The sequence below is a fragment of the Nelumbo lutea genome, chromosome 4 (assembly GCF_056320005.1).
Source record: "Nelumbo lutea isolate HS-2025 chromosome 4, American lotus-T2T, whole genome shotgun sequence".
NCBI lineage: Eukaryota > Viridiplantae > Streptophyta > Magnoliopsida > Proteales > Nelumbonaceae > Nelumbo > Nelumbo lutea.
In genome coordinates this window covers 42,424,414-42,450,472 of record NC_142687.1, presented here as the reverse complement: position 1 = coordinate 42,450,472, position 26,059 = coordinate 42,424,414, and the positions used below count along the sequence as shown (strand labels likewise).

Genomic DNA, 26,059 nt, shown 5'->3' with positions numbered 1-26,059 from the left:
TTTCTAGGACAGAAAGAGGGCCTAAAGTTGGGGGCGAGGAGATGTGGCTAGAAAGAAAAGGAAGAAAGAGAAAATTTAGGGGGGTGTTCAAGAGAAAAAAAGCCTCTAACATGGAGAGAGAGAGTGAGAGAGAGAGAAGATTGGAATGAGAAAATTTTAGAGGGGGTGTAAAAGAGAGAAACAATCTCTAATGCAAAGTTTGAGAGAGAGAGAGAGAGAGGCGCTTTGATTGCCTATAATCAAGGTAGGTTTTATGAGAGAAATGTTTTATGAATACTTTTAGGTAATTGGGTTTGTGTTGGGAATATTTGAGATAGGTTTACACATGGCACATGCTACATCATTTTTTAGAGAACTAAAAAAAGGAAAATTAAAACAAAGAAAATTATAATTATGACTTTAAAGCAAAAATAGGGCATGTGATGTAGGTCACTTTTTTTTAGTGCATAGTAATAAATGCTCCATCTTATACTCTTTATTGGATACAATTTTCTCTTTAGTGATTTTTTTTATTACCGCCAATGTTTAGGGAATCAAACCAGATCTAGTTTGACTAGTAAAACCATGAACCGGTTTGTTAGTTGGTTTGTTTAGGCTATAATTGGTTATAACAAAAAATCGATCATAAGAGACAAGATTATTGTTCCAAAACAACAATTTCCTTAGAAACAGAAATATGTAGGAATGATGCCAAACGGATCCTAGGGGAATTCGAAAACTAGTTCCGGTTTCATAAGATTAGAAAAGTCTTTATTCGTTATTGGATAAATTGTTTAAACCTCCCCTGAAGTTTTTGGCCATTGTTGAAACCTCCCCTAAAGTTCAGTAATTGCAATCACCTCCCCTAAACTTTTTGATAAAGTTGCAAGTAGATCACTTATGTTAAAATCCTCTAGTAAGAGACACAAAAATGTCCAAAATACCAATGCAATTATTTTGACCAAAATATTTATTTTTCAATTTTTTCTTCATATCAATCACTACCCAAGCCTCTTCAGTCTCTTTCCAAAATTGATTTATTTTTCAAATTTGCCCTTTAAACACTTTTTTTTTGTTCATAAAGTCTGTAGTGTTTTTTCTATAGAAACCAACCTATTATAATCAATAACTTGCATGGATATTTTGGACATTTTCGTGCATCTTATTGGAAGATTTTAACAAAGGCAGTCTACTTGAAACTATGTTTGGAAGTTTATGGGAGGTGATTAAAATTACAAAACTTTAGGGTAAGTTTCAACGATGGTTAGAAACTCAAGGCTCAGTTTGGAAGGAGTACAAATACAAATTTGTGGAGTGCAAAACCTTGTATTTTATATTATTTTGTATGTATTTATACTATACATATTTGCATTTATACTCCTTTCAAACTGAGCTTAAAGGGAAGCTTCAACAATTTACCCTTCATTATTTTAACTTTTCATGATGCACGTCATTTTTAATGGAGAAGAATTACTACAACAAGGACGTTATGACATTTAGTTTTGTAGAAGCCAAAACAAATAAATGTTTGGTTTTTGTTGTATTGTCTAGTAGGGGTGAGCATGGGTTGGTTCGATTGAGTTCCATGGCAGAGCTTGGAACCTACCCTATAGCGGGTCAATTTTGGCCTTGGCGGTTCTAGGGTTGGTTCTAGGGCCTATCCATGGAATTTGTTCTTTCTTTACTATCCCCCTTCAAGAAAAAAACATGAAACATGTCCTTCAAAACTTGATTTTCAATAATGATAATATATACTCTAAAACATATATTATCTTTATTGATTAAATTGAGTAATTTAATATGTAGATTATCATAATATATTAATACATGGTTGAAAATTTGTCAGTTTAATTTAAATTTTGTAAATATTACCTTTTACATTATTTATTACACATAAAAAATTTAAAATGAAAGCAAATGATCAAATCACTTAAGTAAATTGATGGTCAAGTGAGACTATGGCGTTTGTAACCATGACTGTTTGGGCTCAAATCTTCACATCCTCAAAAATGGGGTTTATTTCAAAGCAAGTTTGGTTCCACTAAGGTCAATTGGTTCAGGCAAGGTAAAACCCTAGACCTTAGAACGAGGTGGAGGTCGGTTCTAAGAATTTGGAACCAAACCCTACCCTATAATAGATTGGGTAGGGTCGGTTTCTTTCGGTTCTAAGTAGAACTTACAATTTGCTTACCCTATGTCTAGTGAGATTTTTAAAATTTTCTTATTTGTATATTTATCTATTAGTTGATAAACATTTTATTTATTTATTATATCATCATAATATGACCACTTGTTTAACCGCAAATGGTGCCTTGTTTGCCAAACCTTTGTTTCTCATTCAATTCGAAGCGAGATGAGAAAATTCCTCCACCAATGTGATTCTATGGAGTAAAAAAAATTGAATTCCAAGAATGAGGATTCTCAATTAATCTCATTCATTTGGTTTCTTTCCATGCTTAAATCTAACTCCAATCTCAACTCCATCAATGTGATTCTTTGATTTATTTTTTTGCTTTATTTCTTTGTTTGTTTGGGCTAAAACGTTGAAAACAAATTACTTTATTTTGATTGCTTTCTCTCCATTTATGTACAACTAGTAATTAAGTACGTATATTGCACGTGAGAATTTTTTTTCATATTAATTACTTGAATTTTAGATATATCATAATTAAAATAAAAATTAAAAATTAACAATATGATTAAAAAATCTCAAATGCTTGTAGTAAATGTGCACGTGCATTGCATATGGAAATCTTAAATTACAATAACAATTATTATCACTATTACTACTATTATAATTAAATTTTGTATTCTATTTTTTTGCCATAAATAAAAATAAATTTAATTTTAACAATTATTTTTATTTATTATGATGAATATATAACATTATAAATGTTCCCAAATGCGACAAAATTTTGTACTTATCCATTGTTTGTGTTCTATATTTTTTTAAATATTTATTATTTAATTATGACATCATGAGTTTCTTTAAAAAGTTGGATCATTGACCCACAATCTAGATAAGAAAACAGCTTTACGTTTGGATTTGTTTTAAATTATATGTCATCTACATTATATAAATAATTTTTACTTATCATACTTAATTTTTTGTTTGATATAATTAATACATAATTTTTATATATTCTTTTGATTACTTGTAATTTTTTTAAAGATTTATTATTTAACTATCATATCATTAGTTAATCCATTTGACCTAAACCCCTAACCCACAACCCAAAAAGGAAAATAATTTGATTTCTAAGTTGACACTAACTATTATATTGCGTTTCCATTATTGATAATGAACGTATAATATTAGAAATGTACCTAATGTTTATTTTTATGAATATATAACATTAGATATATGCCCACTTTTTTTTATTTTTATTTATGCTATCATTTATATTTTCTATTTTTTAAAACTTTATTACTTGACTATGACATCATTTCATTTATAGGTTGATTTTAACTTTGGCATTCCATTTATATTATTAATAAAATTACTCCTTACATTTTATGCATACTTTTTATTTAGTATAATGAATATGCAATATTAGAGATATGTCCATTTTTTTTTGTATTATATATTTTAATTTTTTATTATTTAATTATGACATTATTTATTACCCATTTGACCCAAAATGATTGAATTGCTTACCCACCATTGGGAGGGAAGAAAATAGTTATGTTTTCAAATTATTTTTTAAAATATTTATTTTTATAATATAAAAATTAATTATGTGGATTTAATAATAAAATATACCTTAATATGAGATTTAATGAGAGAATAGGAAAATAGTTTTATTTCTAATGGTTTTAAATTTTACATTTATTTTCCATCATTAATAAAAGCATTTCTTATTTATCATACTTATTGTTGTTTAATATGTTGAATATATGATGTTAAAAATGTTTCCAATTTTTTTAATCTCTATATTTTTTGCATTCTATCTATTTTTGAATATTATTATTTAATTGTGACAACATGGATTAGCTTGGCCCATTTGACCCAAAATGGTTTAATTTCTTACCACTGCCTAGATGAAAACACTATTTTTTTTTCAGGTAAATTTTTAAAGTACGTTTTTATGTTATTAGAATTATTAATTCATTATGTATGGATTCAATTAATAGAACTTAATGGTGAGAATAAATAAAAGTTCCTTAAATATATAATTCAATGAAAGTGAATGCAAATTAATACCTTAAGTGTTGGATTTAATGAGAGCAAATTGAATGCGTTGAATACTTTATGATTGTCTCTTTTTCAACTCATTTAATATTAATAATTGATTACCCTTTTGCCCTCATTTTTTATTAATAAACTTAAATATAGAAGGGTAAATTTTGTTCTCAAAAAGTTCAAGAAATATTACTTGGGCTATTCGTGCTTTTTTAAGTAGTATAGATTTGCTTATTCTTGCCTTCTCTCTTTACTAACTCGAGTTGGAATCTTTTGTAAATTAACAAAACACATTCCTACCCTCTACCAAGTACCAACTTGATCTAACACCACATATCTCACCATGAGACTGAGACCCATCATAAAAGTGGGACTAGGGGTGTAAACAGATCGAATTCGAACTGGATTAGGCAATATTTGAATTCAAATCTGACTAGAAAATTGGATATCCAGTGGATATTGAAAAATAACATTCAAATTCAAATTCGATTAAATATTTGAATATTCGATTCGAATTTGACTAATTAATTTAGGTAATTAGTAAATATATAGAATAAATATTTTATTTATATAAAATATATAAATATATAACTTATTTATATAATTTAATTATTATATATATATATATATATATAAATTAGCTTTCTATGGGAACTTATGTACTCTCTCATTTTTCCACATTCCTCTCCCTCACCCACTGCTCCCTTTTCCACTTTGATGTCTGGTCCATTTTTCTCAACATGGATCGTCACTATTCTGATTTGAGCAATTTCTAAGGAAACCGGATCTGCTATTCACACAGCGTACCTCACACCGATTTCACACATACATCCACCGTGCAGTGAGAATAAATGCAAAAGGTTTAGCAGAACTAGCTTAGAACATTCACGGACCTAACCACAAAGGAAGCTGCCTTCTTCAACCCCTTCTTCTGGTATTCTGCTTGTTATGTTCGATTTTCTGGCTTTGATTTGTAATTTGCTTACTATTTACTAGTTCGATTTGGAAGCATGAATATTTATCATGGTCAAGGAATTAAAATTCTAATTCTCAATTACTTCTGTGGATATTCTGTCTTGTGTTGTCTTTTTACTGTGGTTTTCTCCCCATTCTCTTTTTTGGGTAGGTTTTGAATTCTCAGATTAGTAGTTTCATGGACTAATTCTTGATGAGTTGTTCATTATTTTCAGATTCGTACATTCCTTGTGGGCTATGTGAATTCTAAATATTTGAATACATGTTCATTCTATTTTTCTGTATTTGTTTTAGTGTAGCTTGAAGTGGTGCTGCTTCCAGGCATCCTTCAACCATGATCTTATACCAAACTCTCCTACAACGTTTTCCTCCCTGTACACCTATCCCCTCTCTCTGTACGTTTTCAATATATTCTTCTTCCTCTCCTTCTCCTTCTTGCCCATCATCTTACAACCCTGTAAAGCGTGTAACCTTTAGCTGCTCTTTACCATCTCCCTCGTTAGCTGTGGAGAGAAGGGTCACAGAGAGAAATGAGATTCGCTTTGGATTACCAAGTAAAGGTCGAATGGCTTCAGATACTCTTGATCTTCTCAAGGTATCTTCTTTTGGTTACATTTATCTTCCTTTTTCATAACGGCTGCATGGTCTTCTTCTTTTTCTTCTTCTAATCTTAATGTGTCTTTCGTTTTTTTTTGTATTGTCTTTCACAAAGGATTGCCAACTCTCAGTTAGGCAGGTAAATCCTCGACAATATGTTGCAGATATTCCGCAGGTGTGTATTTTTATATCATTTAATGTTTTCATGCTTGTTCTTTTTCGTTGCTATTGGTTAGTTTGCTTTGCTACTTTTCCTGGAAGATATTGCAGATATTCCAGTTTCCAGTAAAATAGCATTATACTAGGTTTTTATCTGTATTGCTTTCTGCAATTGCTTTTCATGAAAAATTGACAACACATAGATGCCATTTTGATTTTTTTTTCCATCAATAATCAATGACTTATTTTATTTTAATTAACTTTTAAATGTGTTAGTGCAGCTTGCCAACTTAGAGGTCTGGTTTCAGCGGCCCAAGGATATTGTTCGCAAATTACTTTCAGGAGATCTGGACCTTGGTATCGTGGGTTTTGATACAGTCAGTGAATATGGACAAGTAAGCATGCTATCATTGTTGGGTCCAGACTTTAAGAGACAATTTTGGGTATCCATCTCTTTTATTTCATTAATCTCTTCTTTTGGTGATAGGGAAGCTGAACAATTATCTTTTCTGGCAATTTTATAAAAAACTGTTCTATACACACTTTGGGTGTGTAATAAGAAAGGCTACATCTGGGATGAACCCCTTGTACTGTTGGGTTCTTACTTCTGATATTTCATCATCACCATCCATGCCTTATCCCAACTATATTAGATTGGCTACATAAATCCTGTTTTTCCAATCCGTTCTATTTAAAGCCATATCCACTGTTAAATTATAGTAATGTTGGTTCAATTGGTTTAGTGTTTATGTTAGTCTTATTTATGTTTTAAGTTCTTGAACTTATTATGTGCCTTAGTTATTGGGCCTAAACTTGTTTTATTCTTTTTATGTCTAGGTTTTCCATCACTAATCAGGGGCATTCTAGTCCTTTCTTATAACATTACATTGTGAATACTTGTATAAGATTCTAGGGCTGGCTGAAGTGACTAAGCCGCCATTCATAGATCTCTTTTTTCTTCTTCTTCTTCGACTGCTGTTCTCCAGCAAACATGGTATCAGAGCACTAATCGGTCTAACTGGTTACAACCGCCTCTTTCCTCCACTTCTTTGTTCCTTCTTTTTTTCTCTCTCCTATCTCGACTACTGTGAAGAAACCCTAGGGCTGTCCGTAAAACACAACAAGGTCTGTATCTAGGGTTTCTTTTGGTTGTAGGGCCCAAGGGGAGTTTGTTCCAGAAGCTGATGCCCTACTAGAAACCCTGCAGCAGGTAGTAGCCATTCGGCTGCTAAGAGAGATCTGTGTGGAACAGATCTAGGTGGAAGGACTGAGTTAGACAGTCCTAGTATAGATCGTAAGGGTGGTCACAGTCTAGGTTTGACCACTAGAGGTGTTAAAGAGGTTTTGTCCTTGGCTACAGCTACGACAATAGAGTCCAGAAGTGTTCAGTACAGTACAGGGGTGGATTGTTCTTGGTTTTAGAACTGTTACAAGGGTGCTTCAGACCTGTTACAGGGGTTCTCAGACTTGTAACAGCTTCGGTAAGTCTAAAATCGTGTCCTTTGTACTGAGATTTCAATTGTGATCACTGTAAGAGGAAGGAGATGTCTTCAATATCAGGAGAAGTGTCTTCTAAGGATAATAGAACTGGTGGGAGGTCTTCTAATATGGAAAACCCAAATCTGCACAGCTTGCAGATCACCAGTGTATTGTTGGACGAATATAACTTTAGAGAATGGTCTGTTTCAGCCATGCTCTTCATTACTTCCCGGGAACTCACAGGTTATTTAGATGGACAGAAGCAGGAACTTGAAGAGGGTGGTGTGGAGTACGCAATATGGTGTAAGGAAAATGCTACTGTTATGTCCTGGCTGCTTGCTTCGATGACTCCAAGAGTGGCCAGGACTGTTCAACACTTTCTCGCTGTTGCTAAGATTTGGGAGAAAGTGTCTAAAACTTATGGACAGAGAAAGAACAATGCAAGAATCTATAGGCTAAACCAAGACATTGCTACATTGAGACAAGGAGATATGACAGTTGCAACTTATTTTGCAACCCTAGAAGGACTATGGGAAGAACTTGATCATCATCTTATTCTTGGTTGGGAGAATATAAGAGATAAGGAGAGGCATGATAAACAAATTGAAGAAGGTAGAGCCTTTAAGTTCTTGGCTGGCTTAGACCCAATGTATGAGAGCATAAGGTCTCAAATTTTTGGAAGGGATGAAATGCCAAATTTACACCATGTCTACTATCTAGTAAGGATTGAAGGGGTTAGGAGGAAAGAGATGCAAGTTGACACTCAAATATAGCTTGTTGAACATTCACCCTTGATTTCTTCAAACCAAAAAGGGAGCAAGCATTCGGACAAGAGGCATCTTAAGTGCATTCATTGTGGAGGTGAAAGACATGTAAAAGAGACTTGTTGGGTTCTTTATCCTCATCCGAAACCAATTGCGTTAAGGAAAGACAAGAAGCCTCAGAGGAATCAAACAACAAGTGGGAACTTTGTTACTAGTCATAGTGGTGAGAGCCCGAAGAACACATCTACAGTTACACTTCTTCCCATGGGACCGACTGTTAATTCCCACACATCCGGGTCCTTGGATTTCATTGCTAATGAGGTAGAGGTCCTTAGCCGGGCCTTAACCCGTCTAAGGACTAATTCCCTTGCTTCCACTTTTCTTGCCAGATTAGGTATTGTCTCTGCTTATAGTGCAACTAGTTCTATAGAGTACTTCTTAGATTATTTTCTTCTTATCATTTGATGTCTGGCCAAGATAAGATGAGAGTTGCTGATGGTTCCCTCTGCACCATCTCTGGGAAAGGGGGGTTGACTTAAGCAATGACCTCTCTCTTAAATCTGTTCTGCATGTTCCCAATCTTACTTCCAACCTCTTATCTGTTTTGAAGCTTACCAAGAATTTAAACTGTAGCATAACATTCTTTCCTACTCGTTGTCTTTCAGGACAGACTAACGAAGAGAACGATTGGGAGCAGTCATGAGTGTGGAGGTCTCTACTATTTTGATACAGACATCAGTTCAGCCTTACAATCATTTGCTGCCAGTAGTCAGAATAATGAGGAGTCAATAGCTAGGTTACACTTGTGGCATGCTAGGCTAGGTCATTTACCTTTTTCGTCATTGCAAGGGTTGTTTCTTGAATTATTCAAGGGTGTTTCGAGTCAAAGTTTAGTTTGTGAAGTGTGTCAGTTGTCAAAACAATGTAGAACTCTTTATCCCATTTCTAGTAATGGAATTCAAGCTCATTTTGATTTGGTCCATTTTGATGTTTGGGGCCCTTCACTTCTTGTTTCTGTAAATGACTTTCGTTACTTTATCAGCTTTATTGATCACTATTCACGATGCACATGGATCTAGTTGTTAAAAGGACGTGATGAAGTGCCACGAATAACCATGGCATTTTGTAAAATGATTGAAATTCAATTCGTCAAGAAGATTAAGCAATTCCGTTCAGACAATGCTGCTGAATATTTTGAAAGTTCCTTGAACCTGTTCATGGAGGATGCAGGAATGCTACACCAGTCATCTTGTTCTAGTACCCCTCAACAGAATGGGGTTGCTGAGCGCAAAAATAGACACTTATTGGAGACAACTCGAGCTTTACTATTTCAGCACAAGGTTCCCAAGCACAATTGGTCTCAAGCAGTCATTGCCGCATCATATCTAATAAATCGGATGCCATTTAAGGTGTTGGGTATAAAAACTCCTTTTTCTGTCCTTTGCCTTAATTTTCCAGACTTTCCTCTTCCACCTAGAGTCTTTGGCTGTGTATGTTTTATTCATGTAAAGGATCCAAAGAAGATCAAGTTGGATCCTAGGGCTACAAAAGGAATCTTTCTCGGGTACTCTCCTACACAGAAGGGTTACAAGTGTTATGATCCAGTTACCAAGAAGAAATACGTCACAAAGGATGTGGTATTTTTTGAGTCTCAATCCTATTTTCATTCTTCTCTGAATCTTCTTCAAGGGGAGACTAGTGGGATGGAAGAGGATTCTACTTCTCCCTTTTTTTTGTGCCTCTTTCAGCCTTGGGCCTTCCACCTTCTCTTCCTGATCTTCCTAGTTGTAACATCCCAGGTGAATCTAGTGAGGCTCCCATTGAACCTGTTACTACTCTTGATGCTGTGGATGTAACTGAGGACACTAATAGGCAACAAAAAGATATGAGAATCACCTACAACAGAAGGAAAAAAGACCCTCCAACTCATGGCAGCAACCAATCGGAGTCGGATCAATTTGTCTCAACAACTCTAGGTAATCTTATCACTCATACTTCTGATTTGGATCCCTATTGCTTTTCGTAAGCCTACCCGTTCTTGTACTATCCGACACCCCATTGCTGAATATGTTTCTTATTCACGTTTATCTCCTCGTTATTATTCCTTTGTGTCTGCTCTCTCTTCCGTGCATGTCCCTACTAGGTACTCAGAGGCAATGTTTGACCCAAGATGGAGAGAGGCTATGAATGAAGAAATGAAAGCCTTAATGAAAGCTAGGACTTGGGAATTAATGGATCTACCAGAAGGGAAGAGCATTGTGGGATGCAAGTGGGTGTTCACTGTGAAACATAGGGAGGACAGGTCCATTGAAAGATACAAGGCCAGACTAGTGGCAAAGGGGTTTACTCAAAAGGAAGGGATTGACTACAAAGAGACCTTTGCTCCAGTTGCAAAGCTCAACACAATCAGGGTTCTATTGTCATTAGCTACAAACTTCTCATGGGAGCTATATCAGTTGGACGTGAAGAACGCTTTCCTAAATGGCAATCTACATGAAGAGGTATTCATTAATTCTCCACCAGGTTATGGTTTTGATGGGAAAGTGTCTAGACTAAGGAAGGCATTATATGGTCTTAAGCAGTCCCCTCGAGCTTGGTTTGAGAAGTTCTGTGGGGCCATGTAGAGAATGGGATACATACAAAGTGGTGCAGATTATACTTTGTTCATAAGGAAACATGATAGCAGACTTACGACACTCATCGTCTATGTGGATGATATGGTGATTACATGGAATGATCTAGAAGAGATAAAACGATTGAAGGAGTTCTTGGCATCTAAGTTTGAGATCAAAGACTTGGGCCATATGAGATACTTCCTTGGAATTGAAGTTGCTAGGTCACAAGAGGGCATTTATATATGTCAACGGAAGTACGCCATTGATCTTCTAGAGGGGACAGGTATGATGGGGAGTAGACAAGCAGATATTCCAATAGAACAAAATCATTGTCTATAAGAATCAATTGGAGAGGACTACCTTGATAAAGAGAGATACCAAAAACTGGTAGGGAAATTGGTATATCTGTCTCTCACTCGACCAGATATTGCTTATGCCGTACATGTTGTCAGCCAGTTCATGCACTCTCCAAAGATTCCTCATATGAGAGCAGCGGAAAGGATTCTTAGGTATTTGAAGATTTCCTGTTGGAGACAGGAAGTCTACTTCTGGGTATTGCACGTTCATCGGAGGGAATTTGGTTACATGGCGAAGTAAAAAGCAGAATGTGGTTGCTAGATCTAGTGCAAAGGCTGAATATCGAGCTATGGCTCATGGTGTTGCTGAACTGTTGTGGCTTAGGACCCTTCTTGGTGAGATCGGGATAAGGGTTGAGTGTCCTCTCAAGTTGTATTGTAACAACAAGGTTGCCATCAACATTGCAAATAACCCAGTGCAACATGATAGGACGAAGCATATTGAGATTGACTGACACTTCGTTGGAGAAATGATAGTTTCAGGGGAACTCTGCATTCCTTATACTCCTTCTGAGATGCAGATTGCAGATGTGCTAACAAAAGGACCAGCTTCAATGAAATTCTTAGACTTACTTGGCAAGCTAAACATGAATGACATCCATGCTTAGCTTGAGGGGGAGTGTTGGTTCAATTGGTTTAGTGTTTATGTTAGTTTTATTTATGTTTTAAGTTCTTGAACTTATTATGGGCCTTAGTTATTGGGCCTAAACTTGTTTTATTCTTTTTATGTCTAGGTGTCCCATCACTAATCAAGGGCATTTTAGTCCTTTCTTGTAACATTACATTGTGAACACTTATATAAGATTCTAGGGCCGGCTGAAGTGACTAAGCCACCATTCACAGATCTCTTTCTTCTTCTTCTTCTTCGGCTGCTGTTCTCCAGCAAACAAGTACTTAAGTCATTTCTTAAGACTTTTGATATTTGTTAACTTGAATATTATACTTTTTTTCAAGGAGTAGGGTAGAGTGATCTCTATAGGGTTTCCAGTTTGCTGATACGGTTTCTGCCTTATTTACATGTTGGCTATAAATGGATACCTTTTCTTTTGCAAGGATAAGCCTTCCCTGTGTTACACTTTGTTTTCTCTTGGGCCTTGGGGTTTGCAATGGCAATGCTTTTATACCTTTGCTATCAATTTTTGTAATTGTCAATTAAAAAGCAGATGTATTTAGATAGAGGGAACACAAATGGGTAAGGATGTTGACATGGATGAATTGTGTTGTGTATCTTGCAAGGGTATGCACTTCTACTAATGAAGAAAGGAAGAAGGGCACAAATACTTATCATAACCCTCTTCGTCACCATCATCATCATCCAAATTGTATCCCTGATCCCAACTAGATGGGGTCAACTGCATGAATCCTGTTTTACCATTCTGTTCTGTTTAATGCAATATCCATTGTTAAATTATGGGTACTTAAATCATTTCTTACTACTTTGATTCGTGCCCTTTTTGGTCTACCTCAGGCCCTTCTAGCCCCTTCAACTTGCAACAGATTGCTTCTTCTTACGGGTGTTATGAAGTGTTAATGATCTTCCATGCATGTGACCAAACCATCTTAATCTACTTTCTCTCATTTTTCACCTATTGGAGGTACTCCTAAGTTCCTTCTAATGACTTCATTTCTGAAACTATCTTCTTTTTTTGATCAATAACAGTACCAATTTTATTAAAAGAAGATTTTTTTTGATAAATATTAAAAGACGAAATTTAGAACAAATAAGGTGGGGATAAATGCTCTTAGCCCTCCCCTAAAGGAAGAGCACAGAACAACCCAAAATAACTCATTCCTTCCCACCCGTTGTTTACCAAGCGTATCAGCAACAGCATTTGCATCCCTTTTGACCCAAATTACAAGACACCTCTACCCCTTGCAGCAATTTAACAACGTATCTCTTTTCGTGAATGTAGCACCACCATCCCTCTTCCTCCTTTTTTTGAAGCCAACTAATTACAAGCTTCGAATCACCTTCTATCACCAACTTCCTAATATTCAGCTCTTAAGCCTTTTGGATCTCTTCCATTACAGCCCTAATTTCAGCTCTTAAGGAATCCCCTTCACCAATTGGGCCTGAGAAGATCGCAATGATATTTCCTTCTTCATTCTTGAAAACCCTCCAGTGCCGAAAGGATCTGGATTACCTTCACTACTTCCATCAAAATTAAGTTTAATAAAACCACTAAAGGGTGGGGACCACAATGACCCGACCACCTCCTTAGCAGGAGTAGAATCAGCCACGTCCCTCCACTTCCTCATCATTTATGAAACTATCATTTCTATTTTTTCCACTCATCCATCTTAGCATATACATTTTTGCCATATACATTTTTTTGGACATGTTTCTTGACTACCCAACACTCTGCTCCATATAGCATAGTTGGCCTTACAACTATTTTATAGAAATTTCCTTCTAATCTAGTGGTATTCACCCTATCACATAAAACTCCAGATGTACATCTCCATTTTGTCCATCTTGCTGTATTTTTTTGGGCAACATCCTCATTAGTCTCTCCCTTGTTATGAATTATTGAACAAAGGGACAAAAAAAAAGGTTATTTTGAGTTACCTTAGAGAGATCTGATTGTTCCACTTAGCTTGTTTTAATATTGAGGCCTATAAACCAAATTACCCCTACAAATACGTCATCATCATGATTGTCATCCAAGTCTTATCCCAACTACATGAGATCAGTTTTTTGAGACCTTGGTCCATCCTCCTGCTCTCTTTGGCCTTTCCTTCCCTGTTAATGAGATTTGGTGTAAACCCATTCCTCCTTGGGTTGGTGGTTTTTGTTGGGAGACTTTCCTGGAAAGAATAAACACAACTGACTTGTTTCAAAGAAAGAGACCTAATTCTTGCTTACTTCCCAATAGGTGTGTTCTTTGTAAAGCTAATGGGAAAACGACTTACCACCTTATGGTTACTTGTCTGGTTACTAAGACTATATGGGAGTGAGCTTCATCCGTGTTTGGATGCACTTGGAATCCCCCCGTGAGTTTGCAAAGCTTGTTCTCTCCTTCGTTCTCAAGATGACCTAAGAAAAGAGGGAAGATCATGTGGAGAAGCATTAGAGCGGCTGTGTGCTGGTCCGTATGGGAAGAGAGGAACTCTAGACTTTTTTTCAGACAAGGAAAGATCTATGGAGAATTTAACTGAATTGATACACTTAAGGGTTAACCACTGGCTGAAATCTTTGGAGCTTTTTTCAGATTTCTCCATGGCTGATCTTTTGAGAAAGTTGAAAGAAATTGCTACCTCGGCTCAGTGCAAAAGGACCTCTAGACCTTCTTGGTTCTCCCCTCCTTCAGGATTCATGAAACTGAATTTTGATGGTTGTAGTTTAAGGAATCTTGGGCCTTTTGGGATTGGGGGAGTTTTCAGAAATGAAGCTGGGATTATTTTTTCTATGTTCTCTGGCCCTATTGGTGAGGGTGACTCTCTTAGGGCAGAGATTTTAGCAGCTTTGGAAGGAATCAAAAGAGCAAGAGAATTAAACATTTGGTGCTTGATCATTGAAGGGGACTTGGAGGTGGTAATTAGGTGGTTGAAGGAAGATAGCAATGGTTTGTGGAGCTACAGAAATGAAAAAAAAAATTTAAATGGCTGAGTAGGGATATTGAGGTGAAGTACAACTGGGTGAAGAGAAGTGCTAATTCCATGGCTGATGGGTTAGCCAAGCAAGGGGTACTTAAGGATTCTTTGTTTTGTACCACTTTTTAGCTTTCTTTCTTGTTCTCTGTTGTGGGGGAGTTAAGATATTTTACCTCCCCTCTCTTGTACTCAAAGTTTCACAATTTTTATAATCTAATAAAGCATTCTGTTATTGATAAAAAAAAAACTACATGAGATTAGTTACATGAATCCTGTTTTGCCATTTTGTTCTGTTTAATGCCATATCCATTGTTAAATTATTAGCACTTAAATCATTTCTTAGTAGTTTTTCCCATGTCCTTTTTGGTCTACTTCTACCCCTTCTAGCCTTTTCAACTTGCAAAATACCACTTCTTCTTATGGGTGCTGTCAAAGGTCTTCTACACACATGACCCCTACATTTATTATCAATAAAAAACATATTTCTTTTATTGGACTTTTGTGCAAGTTTGTTTGTGGGGGAAGTGTTATTGTGGTGATACTCTTATTAGGGAATGGGGAGCTTTGTTTGTTCTATTTTTGTTTCTTTTTCTTGGTGACTTCTTGCCACTTCTCTTTGTAACTTCAATTTTCTTTTAATATTTTCCATTTATTATCTGAGAGTGGCCACTTTGTATGCCAAGGGTTTGGTCCTTATCCAGTCTACCCCTCCCACAACCCCGAATAGCTGGAACCAACATTGGGTAATAGCCTTTATTATCAAGAAAAGAAAATCATTCCTGGTTTCCAAGAATAAAATAATACAAAGTTTCGTTCAACAACTTTAGTAGCAAAATCTAATAGTTGCCCTTTATTTTAGTGTTTATATTGATTTGGTTTCCTTATTGGGTTGTGTTATTTTTGTACCATATATTGCTATAAGGTATAAAAAAGGAAAATGCATGCTATGAACTGTCATAAACAGATTTTACTTTTATATTGACTTTTCTTTTTTGTAACAGGGGAGTGAAGATTTGATCATAGTTCATGATGCACTTGAGTATGGACATTGCCGTTTATCTCTTGCAGTAAGTAACTACCAGATTTTTTGTGAGTCATTTAAAGGAGGATTTCATATTAAATATTACTTTTTTTCTGGACAATATCTGCTACTGATTATCTTAATTTTGTAAACTTTTAGATCCCCAAGTATGGAATATTTGAAAATATAAATTCACTAACTGAGCTGGCAAACATGCCTCAATGGACTGATGAGAAGCCTCTACGAGTTGCTACTGGTTTTACTTATGTATGTTACTTGATTCGTTCAATTCATTCTTCTTCTTCTTCTGATTTTTTTTTTGTTAAGATGGCACTACATGGAGCAATTATCTATTGTATATTTGTATTTATTTATTGTTCTTCCTTCAAACAGCTGGGCCCTAAATTTATGAAAGATAGTGGATTAAAACATGTCATTTTCTCAACGGCTGATGGAGCATTAGAGGCAGCTCCTGCGGTAAGAACCATGTTTTGGCCAATAAACCTTTATTTTATGCTTTTCCCTAAGATGCTTTTGAGTTCATTCTGTTTTCATTTGGCATCATGCATACTAGGAGCATAGGAGTTAGGATATAGGGGTTTGCATTGACAGCCTGTATGTTTCTGTTAATCAATTTCATGGCCCTTTTGATTTCCTGTCTTGAAGATAATAAATTTGTTTTTTCTGCTGACATATTCATTCTGTTTTGTCTTTTTTTTTTCCATTTTATAATTTGAAATTCTTTGCTAGTTCATAAACTAAATTTTGGCTTTCTCTTTTTGTATTCAAATACAGCCTTGATTCTTCAAATGTTTTTTCAACTTAAAGCAGCTTCTGTTTTGAATCTTTTATGATAATCTGATAAATGAATTGCTTGCTGAATTTTATTATTCCTTTATGCCATACTTTTTCCATGTTTCATTTATTTTGCTGATTCAGGGTACAATTAGCAGTGGTATCCAAAAAATATGTCAATGCAATCTCTTTTGTTACCTTGGTTTGATAATCCACAGCAAGGGAGAGATTGAGGAGGGTGTCTCCCATAGAGTTAGAGTGGAATGGGCAGAATAGAGGGGTGCATCTGGAGCCCAATGTGATGCAAGAATACCGTTTGGGCTAAAAAAAATTTAATAAAATGATTCTAAGGCCAACAATGTTGTATAGATGTATTTTCAGATTAAGATTCCTTGGTGAAATAGAAAAGATGCGAATGAATATGGGAAAAAAAGGATGGAGTGGGTGGCTGCCGTACTTATTATTATATTAGGGTGAACATAATAAAAGCTGAAGTACAAAAAAAAATTTAATAAAATGATTCTAAGGCCAACAATGTTGTATGGATGTATTTTCAGATTAAGATTCCTTGGTGAAATAGAAAAGATGCGAATGAATATGGGAAAAAAGGATGGAGTGGGTGGCTGCCGTACTTATTATTATATTAGGGTGAGCATAATAAAAGCTGAAGTACAAAACTGCCCCAAAGTCACTAATTGTACATATAACAGTACATAGCCAACACTCCCCCTCAAGTTGGGCCATAAATGTCAATCATTCTCAACTTGTTATGTAGCTCAATATGACGTGGGGTAGTTACTCCTTTGGTGAGTAAACCAGTTAACTGATTTGAAGAACTCACATAAGTACATATTTTGCCCATTTCCAACTTCTCCCTAATAAAGTGCTTGTCTGCTTTAGTATGCTTGGTTGTGTCAAGGAGAACTCGATTGTGAGCGATGTTGATGGCAGCCTTGTTATTGCAACATAGGGCCATAGGGCTGGTTATAGGAACCCAAAGTCACTAATTGTACATATAACAGTACATAGCCAACACTCCCCCTCAAGTTGGGCCATAAATGTCAATCATTCTCAACTTGTTATGTAGCTCAATATGACGTGGGGTAGTTACTCCTTTGGTGAGTAAACCAGTTAACTGATTTGAAGAACTCACATAAGTACATATTTTGCCCATTTCCAACTTCTCCCTAATAAAGTGCTTGTCTGCTTTAGTATGCTTGGTTGTGTCAAGGAGAACTCGATTGTGAGCGATGTTGATGGCAGCCTTGTTATTGCAACATAGGGCCATAGGGCTGGTTATAGGAACCCAAAGTCAAGAAGAATATTCTTTATCCACAATACTGCTGTTACTCCATGTGCCATAGCATGATGTTTTGCTTCCACACTTGATTGGGCAACCACCATTTGTTTTTTACTTTTCCATGTCACAAGATCAACTCCCAAAAGTACAATAAAGAAGTTGACCTTTTATTATCCACAAAACCAGCCCGATATGCATTTGTATAGGCTTTGATTGTCAAGTGCCCATTACTAGCAAACAAGATACCTTTCCCTTGATGTTTCTTCAAATGCGGGAACTCTCTCTGCAATTGGGACATGCACTGTTTTTTTTTTTCGATCAATTACATGCATGCATGTAGGGGCATGCATATGCTGACTAAGAACACCAACAACATATGCTATATCTAGCCTAGTCATAGACAAGTACAGCAACCTTCCTATAAGCCTCTGGAATTGTTTGACATTAGTAACCATATCTCCCACACTTCCACCTAGCCTATGGTTAGGTTCAATAGGTGTGCCAGCTTGTTTGCATCCCATCTTACCTGCATCCTGTTAGAGATCTAGAGTGTATTTCTTTTGGGAGATGAAGATGCTTTTATTGGGTCTGGCAACTTTAAATCCTAGGCAGTACTTAAGAGGACCCAGTCACCTAGATCTGTCGGTTATGATAATATCATCCACATAGACAATAAGAACAACCAGTTTCTTCTCTTCTCTTTTAACATAGTGTGGTCAGACTGGCACTACATCAACCCCATTTGCTGGACAGCTTTATTGATTTGGTGAAATCACATCCTTGGTGATTGCTTTAGTCCACACAGAGACTTCTTCAGGTGATACATTTCTTTCACTTTCTTTAGTAGGAATCCAGGAAGCTACACCATATAATACCTCTTCTTCCATGTCTCCATTCAAAAAGGCATTTTTTACATCAAGTTGATGAAGATTCCATTCCAAATTTGTTGCCAAGGATAATAGGACCTGAATAGAGATCATTTTTATTATAGGGGCAAAGGTTTTTGTGTAATCCCCACCATACATTTGAGTGAAATCTTTGGATACTAGTTTAGCTTTGTATCCATCTCTCTATGGATTCTTCAGCCCTATGCTTCACCAAGTTCTTACCTGTGGGGAAGGTCCACTAGTTCCCACATATTGTTTTTTTGTAGGGCATTGATCTTTTTAAGCATAACATTAGTCTACTTGGTGATTCTAGGGCTTCCACAAGAGTTTTAGGAATAGAAACACTAGACACAACAAAAATATAAGCACGATATGAAGGAGACAAGGAATTACAAGAAGTATAATGAGCAATAAGGTGTTTGGTTAGTAGTGCAGGATCTAACATCCTACGATGGGTAATAGGAATGCCAAGGTCATTAACAACAAGAGGAGACAAAGAAACAGTACTTGGTTGATAAGGTGGAATAGGATATTGATAAAAAAGGTGGAATGTGATTCAAGTTTGCTCCCTCAAAGTCAATTGGCATAGAATGTATGACCATGACTTTGGTTTCTCCACATCGTGAGATGTTTGCTGGACTTTCTAGTTTTGGCGATGAGAGTAGGCCCGAAGAGGTTGAGGAAGAGAAACAGAAATTGATAGGGGAAATAGAACCTGGCTTTTATCACTACATGCCACTACATGTCTCTCCCTGAGGAGGGGCAAGAAAATTTGACTAAGACTCTAAGAAGGTAACATCTAAAGAGATATACAACTTTGACAAGATCATAACACTTAAACCCTTTTGAGTCAAAACCTTTGCACTCAAACTGTCAGACAGGAACCTAGCAGATGTGCCTGCAGCCAGAATTTGGAATTCGATTTCCCCCTCAAAAATCCATGCTTTAGTTTGGGCAGCGGTACTGAATAGGTGCTTCACCAAAGTCATTCTGTCTAAGAGAGGGATGCAGATCCAGGATGATGTAGGACCAGCTTAGTTCTAGTCCTTAGAGAATGTTGAATGGTCTTCTTTGATCAGAATTTTATGGCTGTTGATGGCTGTAATGGCTTCTTCAAGGAACAAGAAAGAAAATAGGGAGAGAAAGAAGAGAGAAAATAGACATGGGTCAATCCTGTGGAATAATAGCAAGGGCTCAAATGTTGATATTGAACAATGATGAAATTTATTCTCTCATTCTCTGAGAACGTAAACATAGTGTTTTTGAAATGAAGCGAGAGAGTAAAAGTTATCTTCAAACATTCTTATGTTTCCGGGGGATGTAATGTTTGGTAATAGTTAAAATTTAAAAAGGGAATGGAGTTCGTGCAGGCAGGTCATTGGAGGAGATCCTTGAAGATAGAAGCAAAAAATTTCCTGTTCGAAGGGATGAGAATCAAGGGGAAGGTAAGCCTGAAGGTAAGGGAAGCGAAAAAGGGTACAATATTGCTGGAAGGATTAGAAGTGATCGAGTGGCTAAGAGAGTTCATAGCTGGACCTGTTCAAAAGGTAAGCAGATAAACTGGCAGGATTTTAGTACATTAGAAGGGAGAAGATATGTTGTTGAATGTAAGAGGAATAGAAAAGGCTTCTTCATAGCTTTGGCTGAATTTTTTGGTAAGGGATGAAGGCAATTGGTGTGTCTACCAGTAGGAAAACAGAGCCAAGGATGGGGGGAAGTTGACTGGTTGCTCAAAGTGTAGCAAATGATAAAAAAGCCTCCATAAGGGAGGAGAATGCATATCTCAGCAACAGCAAGGTAGAACAAGGGCCAGTGGTCATGGCAAAAACAAAAGGCCAATGCAGAATGGTGGGAGGTCTAGAGAGAAGAGTGGGATAGTAAGTTTGTGATACAAGCCAAGGGAAAGGTTAATGATTGGAGGAGGGTAGCTGACTTACTGGCAACCAGGTTGAAGCTGAAGAGTGTCTTCATAGTAACCCCCTTCGATAACTGTAAAGTCCTCCTAGATCCAGTAGAGAATGAATTGGAAATATCAGCTATCAATATTCAGGCTGGTTTCGGATCATCCATAGTCTTTAAATGGAATCTAACATCCAACTCCAAGGATTTATTTGTCGAAGATGGTGTGGTGGTGCGTGTAATAGGCTTGCCATTTCATTTGTGGAAACAAGAAATAGCAGAGTCTATAGCAGTATTGTGTGGAGGAATCTTGCAAGGAGTTTTTTGGGGTGATCTTTATTCAGTAGCAATCCTGCTAAGTGGTGTGAAGCCAGAAGACATTCCACGAAAGGTAGAGGTACAAACAAAGGGGAGTTTTGTCTCTGTGTGGCTAGCATCCTCCATTGAAGCAAGGCTGTGGAAGGAGGCTCGTATAGTAGGAGGGGAGGAGGAAGAAGAAGCATTACATGGACTTGTGAGATTGGTTAATTCAAATGGGAAGGAATGTTTCACTAAAAAGGGCCAACAAGTTCTAGGAAGCCAAAAAGCTTTGGGGCAGATGGAAGGTCAAACCTATGGAAAGCAAGAAAAGGCTATGAAAAATGGCAAATCTTTTGCGCAGGTGGTGTTAGTGGAAATAGACAAAAATATACCAGTGTCTAAAGGGAGAGGGCTGAACTAGCAACCTCAGATAGGGAGGGTTGCTGGTTCGACCATTAAAATAGGGGGGCGTTTGCTACAGGCTTTGAGTATAGTATATCAGTGTTTAAGGTGTCTTCCAACTCCTTGATGTTCGTCACACTGAAATTCCGCTTCATCGTCTGAGTCTGACATCTCCTCTGAGCTACCACAACTGACCCAATCGCCGTCCTCATCTTCACCATCTTCCCTACACCCCCTAGAATATCTTGGATTTGGCCTATCTCCCTCCGTCCCATCCCAGTCATCTTCTCTATGTTTTGTCACCGGAGTCCAACTTAGAGTCTTCTTCGATGAACTCTGGCTGGTTGAAAGAGTTTTTCGGTCCCCAACAGTCGAATCTCGTGAGGAAGAAGATAGACACTTGGAATTGTCCATCAACGGCTGCTTATAAAAACGACTCACGTGGCCACTTAAGTGGTCACATGAATCTGAAGAAGTGTTGTGGGCCCTTATCTCATTATGAACAAACCAACCCGAAACTGAGCCAGTCGGGTCGTGTAGTGAGAAACTCGAACTTGGATCTGACTCGAACCGCCCCTTGGTCTGATCAGGTTACTCCTTTGACCAACTCCGCATAGGACAAACCAGTTGTAAAGTTGTTTTTGTTTTCAAAAAAAATTCAATGCTTTTCTAAAAATGCCTCTTTACTTTTGGCATTCAACTTTTCAGCTTCCACATTTGATGAAAGCTTCACTCTAGCAGTTGCCACGTGTCCAAACTTCCTTTGCTCAGTCCCGTCAACTGTAATCCATCTTGCCACATCATCATCTCCTTCAAGCTTCGACCTCCCCATCCACTGCAGCGTTTCAACTTCCCAACTCACCCAAACTTTATACCAGTATCCTTTTGCGCATAGTTGTAGTACCCTTGGAACTTCCTCAGGCTTCATTCCAGCAACTCGCAAAAGAACTGCTCTCAAATCTGTAGTCTTGTACGACAGGAGAACACCACCCATCGCTCGCACCTATCTCTCTAGGGTGAATTTTTGCCAGAGATGAAAAGGTAGCCCTAGCATCTTCAGCTTAATACTGCCTTCTACAACAACAACCTCATTCGGAAGGGGGTACCAATTTTCAATTCTAACAAGTCCTTCACTCGTATCCAGCATGGTGAAGTCCATCGACATCTCCCCCACATCAAGGACCGCTTTTCTATTGTTGAATGGAATAAGAGTGACCATCTGGTTTAACCCAAGCTTCAACGACACCTCCTCTGACAGCCCCTTCCAGTCCTTTACCTCCTTCCTCGCAGATAAAATGAGTTTCTTCTCCCAAGCTCCCTTTTCCCCGGCCAAAGCGATTTTTGGTTCTGGTATTGTAAACGCCACTGTTGGCTTCCCTTGGTTTTCCATTGTGTCTTCTAAGCCCAACCTCTCCAGTCTCTTTCTTCTTTCTGTCATCTCTTCTTTCTTACTCTGTCCACCAACTACTTTCTCTTCCTGTGCCTTCACGGTCCTTGATTCCTTGCTGACTAATCTCCTATGTATAGCATTAGCCACCGCTAACCATCCCTGCTGCCGAGCACCTTCAGGGATAATTATTGTTTTCCTTTTCCCTTTGTCGAACTTTTCTTCCAGAGTAACAAACCATCCTTTGTTGTTCTTTCTTCTCTCAGCTACGTATTCTCTCCTGACCTGCCTTAGCGTACCTTTCCACACTTCACTCCAGTTCACTTGGGCAGCTCCATCTAAAAAACCTAGAAACCATGGAACAACATCTCCCACCAACAAAACCGTTCCTCTCTTTCCTTCTCTAATCTTGACCGTAAAGTCCTTCTGGTAGAATATCTCCTCCAGCAGCATTTCTTTATTTTCTATTCTCAGAGCTTCTCTCCACTTACCGGTGGGTGAGAACCCTTCTTGTCCTTCGAACTCCATGCTTGTTGATCTAGAAACCAAGCGTTGTTGTTCTTCACCTCATTCTCACAGCTCCTCACATTTGTTGCTGAATGATTGTACTTTCAGAGTGTGTAGAGCTTTGTTTTATATACCATTCAGCATGTATGTTAATTGAAAAATAGCAATTCTCTTTATTAAGAACATTAAATTTCCTCTAAAAATATGGTAGATCATCACATTTAAAGATAAAAATCTTTTACATATATTAATTTCATTATTTTCGAAAATAATACTACTATAATAAGTAATTAATAGAGCAAATTCATATTAATTAGTAGCTAAAGAAGGTTATTAACTTTATATGATAAATATTCAAGATGAGCTAAAGAAGGTTATTAACTTTATATGATAAATATTCAAGATGGAAAGTAAAATAAAAAAGAAAACAAGGATTGAGTTTTTGTTTTATTTAATTAGAGAGAGAATAGAAAAATAGAACTTTATTATTCTATTGTTACTTTCTCCTTTCTTTTCTTTTCTTTTCTTTCTTTCTTTCTTTCTTTTTCTCTTCTCAAAATCCTTTGATCTTTTAAATTTCAATAGTAAAACATTAAAACAAAATATAATTGATATATATATATATATATATATATATATATATATATATATATATATATATATATATAGCATATAATAAAATGTACTAGCACATACATTAATAAGATACAACAGTATAAATGATATTATAAAAGGCACCCACCTTGCCATTTTGGTCGCCTAGGCGGGTGCCTAGTTACTAAAAGTCAAGGCGTTTGGGCGAGGTGCCCAGCCAAGGGCGCATAGTCACCTAGGTGACGCCTAGGCAACGCCTTGACAACTATGCTGATGTTTGGGGCCCTGTTGCTTTACCATCTGAGTGACTATAAGTATTTTATTACCATTATTGATGATTATTCTAGATATACATGGGTATATCCCATGCGAACCATGGATGAAGTACCAAAAGTTATCCAAGATTTTCAGCGGATGATCTTCACCCAATTTCAAACTGAAACCCAAATCTTTCAATCAGATAATGGCAAAGAACATTTTCATAGTGATCTCACGGAATTTTTTGCTTCACGTGGTTCACTTCACCGTAGCTCTTGTGCCCGAACACCACAACAAAATGGTGTTACTGAAAGAAAGAACCAACACCTCCTTGAAGTGGCCCGGGGTTTACTAATTCATATGAATGTCCCGAAACGTTTTTGGCTCGAGGCTGTCTTTTGTGCTACCTATCTCATCAATCGTATGCCCTCTCGTTGGCTAGAGTGCAAAGCCCCACATCGGCTTCTTTTTCCTAAGGCTCCCCTTCTTTCCATTCCTCATCGTGTGTTTGGTTGTCGTTGTTTTGTTCAAAATTTGTCACCCACTCGTGGAAAATTAGACCCTCGTGCTATTCCTTGAATCTTCTTGGGGTATTCTTTCACTCAGAAGGGGTACTATTGCTTTGATCCTGTTTCTCGGAAGTTCTATGTTTCCATAGATGTCTCTTTCTTCGAGAATGAGTCTTTTTTCCCCGTTTCTCCTCAGGGGGAGTGTAGGAATGAGGAGAAACTGGTTCAACTCCCTCCTCTTCCTGACCCTCCTCCTTTTTGTGTCTTCTTTCGTCGTCACAAAGGCCAACCATGTTCAAGAGCTGTGGAGAACCTAGAAGTTGTACCTCCAATGCCATCAAACTCTCTGGGGGCAGATCATACCTACTTAGTTATCTTGGTTCCTATCGATGTTCCTGACCCTATTGCTATTGATACTTTTGTTGCTAATGGCCTTGACCTTCCTATTGCTCACTGGAAAGGTGTTAGTTCTTGCACTACTAAACACCCCATTTCTCACTTTGTTTCCTATGAAAACATTTCACCCTCTTTTCGGGCCTTTCTCACTTCCATTGACAGTGTTTCTATCCCTAAGAATGTGGCAGAAGCTCTTTTGGTGCCTGAATGGACAAATGCTATGAAAGAGGAAATTAATGCTCTACATAAAAATGACACATGGGAACTAGTAGATCTTCCTAAGGTAAAGGATCTAGTTGGATGTAAATGGGTTTTCACAGTCAAACATAGGGCTGATGGCATGGTGGGGCAGTATAAAGCTCATTTAGTGGCAAAGGGGTTTACACAAGTGTATGAAGTTGATTATGTAGAAACATTTGCACCCGTTGCCAAGATGAACTCCATTAGAGTCGTTTTCTCCCTTGCTGCTAATCTTGACTGGGATCTGCATCAGCTCGACATCAAGAATGCCTTCCTGAATGGTGACCTTGAAGAGGAAGTTTACATGGTACAACCCCCGGGTTTTCGGGTCCAAGGTAATGAATAGAAAGTGTGCAGGTCGAAGAAATCATTGTATGGGCTGAAACAATCATCAAGGGCCTAGTTTAGCAGGTTCCATGCAGCGGTTCAACAGAAAGGATACAAGCAGTGTCAATCTGATCACACATTGTTTGTGAAAAGAGGGGAAGGGAAAATTGCAGCATTGATAGTATAAGTTGATGACATAATTATCATTGGCGATTGGAAGGATGAAATTCAAAAGTTGAAGATTTTTCTTGCTACACAATTTGAAGTAAAGGATCTAGGACCTCTAAGGTACTTCCTTGGAATTGAATTTGCCCACTCACAAAAGGGTATCTTCATTTCCCAAAGAAAGTATATCCTAGATCTACTCCAGGATACAGGAAAATTGGGAGTGAAGCCAGTTGACTCCCCTATTGATCCTAACCACAAATTAGGTGACCGCCAAGGTGAACCTATCAAGGATGTGAAACAGTTTTAGAGACTTATAGGAAGATTGTTATATCTTTCTATGACCCGTCCCAACATTGCTTATGCAGTGG

General features: G+C 37.2%; 1 protein-coding gene across 10 annotated transcripts in view; it reads left to right on the top strand.

Moving 5' to 3' along the window:
- The first annotated feature begins 4,801 nt into the window (after positions 1 to 4,801).
- LOC148855433 (ATP phosphoribosyltransferase 2, chloroplastic-like) overlaps positions 4,802 to 26,059 on the top strand; it is a 33,122-nt gene continuing 11,864 nt past the window's right edge. Inside the window, exons 1-8 of one of the 10 annotated variants that reach the window (XM_088983190.1) lie at positions 4,812 to 5,096; positions 5,432 to 5,532; positions 5,641 to 5,732; positions 5,850 to 5,909; positions 6,175 to 6,288; positions 15,703 to 15,768; positions 15,882 to 15,989; positions 16,116 to 16,199. In XM_088983190.1, the coding sequence (XP_088839316.1) occupies positions 5,472 to 5,532; positions 5,641 to 5,732; positions 5,850 to 5,909; positions 6,175 to 6,288; positions 15,703 to 15,768; positions 15,882 to 15,989; positions 16,116 to 16,199 (585 nt within the window). In that variant the 5' untranslated portion in view covers positions 4,812 to 5,096; positions 5,432 to 5,471. Of the gene's footprint in view, positions 5,097 to 5,352; positions 5,733 to 5,849; positions 5,910 to 6,174; positions 6,337 to 15,702; positions 15,769 to 15,881; positions 15,990 to 16,115; positions 16,200 to 26,059 lie in introns of all 10 variants that reach the window. The other 9 variants (XM_088983191.1, XM_088983189.1, XM_088983188.1 and 6 more) reach the window with 9 other exon arrangements.